The sequence below is a fragment of the Myotis lucifugus genome, unplaced genomic scaffold (assembly GCF_000147115.1).
Source record: "Myotis lucifugus unplaced genomic scaffold, Myoluc2.0 scaffold_617, whole genome shotgun sequence".
Taxonomy (NCBI): Eukaryota; Metazoa; Chordata; class Mammalia; order Chiroptera; family Vespertilionidae; genus Myotis; species Myotis lucifugus.
In genome coordinates, this window is record NW_005871665.1 from 251136 (window position 1) to 253888 (window position 2753).

The 2753-nt window shown below is 56.4% G+C and overlaps 1 protein-coding gene across 1 annotated transcript in view; it reads right to left on the reverse strand.

Moving 5' to 3' along the window:
- Positions 1-630, reverse strand: part of OSBP2 (oxysterol binding protein 2) — a 56361-nt gene extending 55731 nt beyond the window's left edge. The window contains exon 1 of the mRNA XM_023746020.1: positions 450-630. Within this exon, the coding sequence (XP_023601788.1) occupies positions 450-630 (181 nt within the window). The remainder of the gene's footprint in view (positions 1-449) is intronic.
- Positions 631-2753: the final 2123 nt, after the last annotated feature.

Below are 2753 nucleotides of genomic sequence, written 5' to 3' on the forward strand. Positions count from 1 at the left end.
CGGTGCGAGCGCGGGCCCCTCCGCCGGGCCGATCAGCCCCACGCAGCCGGGCCGGCGGGCTGTGTCCTCCTCGCGCTCCACGGCCGGGACTCGGACCCCGGGCCGTCTCTGGCGTCGCCAGCGCCCCGCTCAGGGCCCAGCCCTTGGAAGGCGTCCTGGGAACACCTGTGGGGCGAGAGCGTGGTGGGCGGGCGTCGGGGAGGGACGGGGAGCTCCAGGCCACCATCCCAGCCTGCACCCCAACCCGTGCCAGCTTCTGGGGTAACAGCGATGAACGCGGAGCCCTCCGGCTGTCTGTCCCGGATGGGTTCGCTCCCGAAACCCGGGGGCGAGGGATAGGCAGGGAGCAGGCGCCGCGCCCAGAAACCAGTAAGTGCGCCCGAAGCACAAATGGCCAGCTGACGCCCAGCGCGGAGATGGACGCCTCCCGCCCCCACGGTGGCCCTTACCTGCCTGTGGGTCCTTCCCGCGACGCCCAGGCGGTGACGCAAAGCCACCGCTGCCCTCGCCTCCTGGCCAGCTGGCCCCTGGTTCACACCAGGGCACTGCACGTGGCGCCATGGCCCGGCTCTCCGTAAAGGAAGACAGAGTTTTGTCTGAAAGCGGATTCTTAACTTGGATCCTCGACATCCCCGGGGTAACTTCTGCTGACGGTCCGTGAGGCCTCTGCAGGAGTCTGCGGACTTTCCCGCGTCTGTGCAGTTTTTCTGGAAAGAAGGTCCATAGTTTTCATGGCTTTTCCAAAGGAGTCTGTGATCCTAGAAAGGTTAGACATCACTGATTTAAAGGCTCCATCCTAAAGGGAAAGGTCAATGGTTACCACAGGTAATCAGAAATACAAGCGGAAAGGCTAGGGATCCGGCTTCCGCCCGGTCCCTTCCGACTCTAGACCTGTGGGCAGGAAGGCTCCCCTCCGCTCATCGCACCGGCCTTACCTTCCCCTGCCCCCTCCCGGGGTTTATTCTTGATCTTTGCTCCTGATAAGGCTGCGGCCAGTGAGCCAGGCATGAGCAGAACAGGAAGGAGGGGCCAGGTGCAGAGGGCCTCGGGTGCCTAACAACGGGCGTTACTACCAGCCTTGGCAGGACACTCCCTTTAAGCAGTGACCCCTGGAGATGGCAGCTAGGCCTCAGCTGTGTATCAGCGCCAAGCCCAGGAAAGCGGCAGAACCAGGCGGAGCCTGCCCTGGTGACATCAGCACCAGCTGCAGTGACTAATGACCCCTCCCCAGCAGGACCAATCAGTGGAGCCCAGGACCCTGAGGAGAGACATGGCGGCCGAAAGCTGATGAATATTCTCCTGAGGTCCTCCAGAGACCTCAGACAGAGCGCGCTTGCCCGGGCCTGCTGTTTGTGCCAGATGTGTGTGCAGCCCCCAAGGAGGGAAGCCAGGTGGCAAGTGAATGTTAATGATATGTTTTGACTCCTGCACTAAAAGCATGACAGAGCGGGTGAAGAAGGCGCCACAGAAAGGACATGGTTTGCACGGAGTTAGGAGGTCAGGGTGTGGAAGGGCATTCAAGGCAAAGGAACCAGCATGTACAAAGTCCCAACTCGGAGAGAACACCTTGCCTGGGAAATGACAAAGGGCTCAGCATACCCGAAAGAGCAGGGCAAGAGAGGCAACAAGCGTCCGGCTGCATCTGGTGGACACACCGTGAGGAGCGAGTGCCATTTATCCCACAGAGTGTGGACCTCCTGGGCATAAGGGAGAGTTTTCACTTTTATTTTATTGATTTTTTTTTTTTAAAGGGAGAGGGATAGTTAGAAACATCGATCAGCTGCCTCCTACACACCCCCTATTGGGGATGTGCCCGCAACCAAGGCACATGCCCTTGACCAGAATCGAACCTGGGACCTTTCAGTCCACAGGCTGACGCTCTATCCACTGAGCCAAACCAGTTAGGGCATATTTTTTAAAAAATTTTATCCTCACCTGAAGATAGTTTTCCATTGATTTTTAGAGAGAGTGGAAGAGAGAGAGGGAAAGACAGAGAGAAATATCAGCGTGAGAGAAACACATCAATTGGTTGCCTCCTGCACGTGCCCCGACCAGGGCTGGACCAGGGGGGAGACTGCAACAGAGGTACATGCCCTCGACCAGAATCAAACCCAGGACCCTGCAGTCCACAGGCCGACGGTCTATCCACTGTGCCAAGCTGGCTAGGGCAGATTTTTTATATTTAAAGTGTCAAATGCTATCCCTTGGAGAACTAGCTGTCAGGCTGTCCCTGAGGGCCTTAGGAGCAGGAAAGCTAGAGTGAAGAAGTGAAGTCCCCTGTGGGCTGGAAGGTTCTGGGATAGCTGAACCGACCTGTGCTGCAGAGCCGGCCCCAACCATTACTTCTGCCTGAGCTCAGCCCCATGAGATGGCAGGAACCCTGTCCCCATATGCCTGAGCCCAAGGTCACATTGCCAACAACTGGGTAAGAACCCAGTCCTTTCAACTCCCATTGGTCTTCATTCAAAATCCAGACAGATTCTCTTATAAGCTTGTAGCCAGCCATAGACACTAAGGTACGTGCTGGTTTGTCCCATTTTACCCAAGAAAGGAGATGCATGAGCTAAGAGGGAGATAGGCAGCATCTAACTAAGAGCACAAGTGTGGAAGGAAAGCTGCTGTTCACATCACAGGTTGGCGGCTTTCTGCAACCCAACTGATAGACCTAGCAGTGATGGCGTGTCAGAGGTGACACACGAACTCATTTTTTTGGTTGATTTTTCTTTGTTAAATGGCATTTAAATATATAAAAT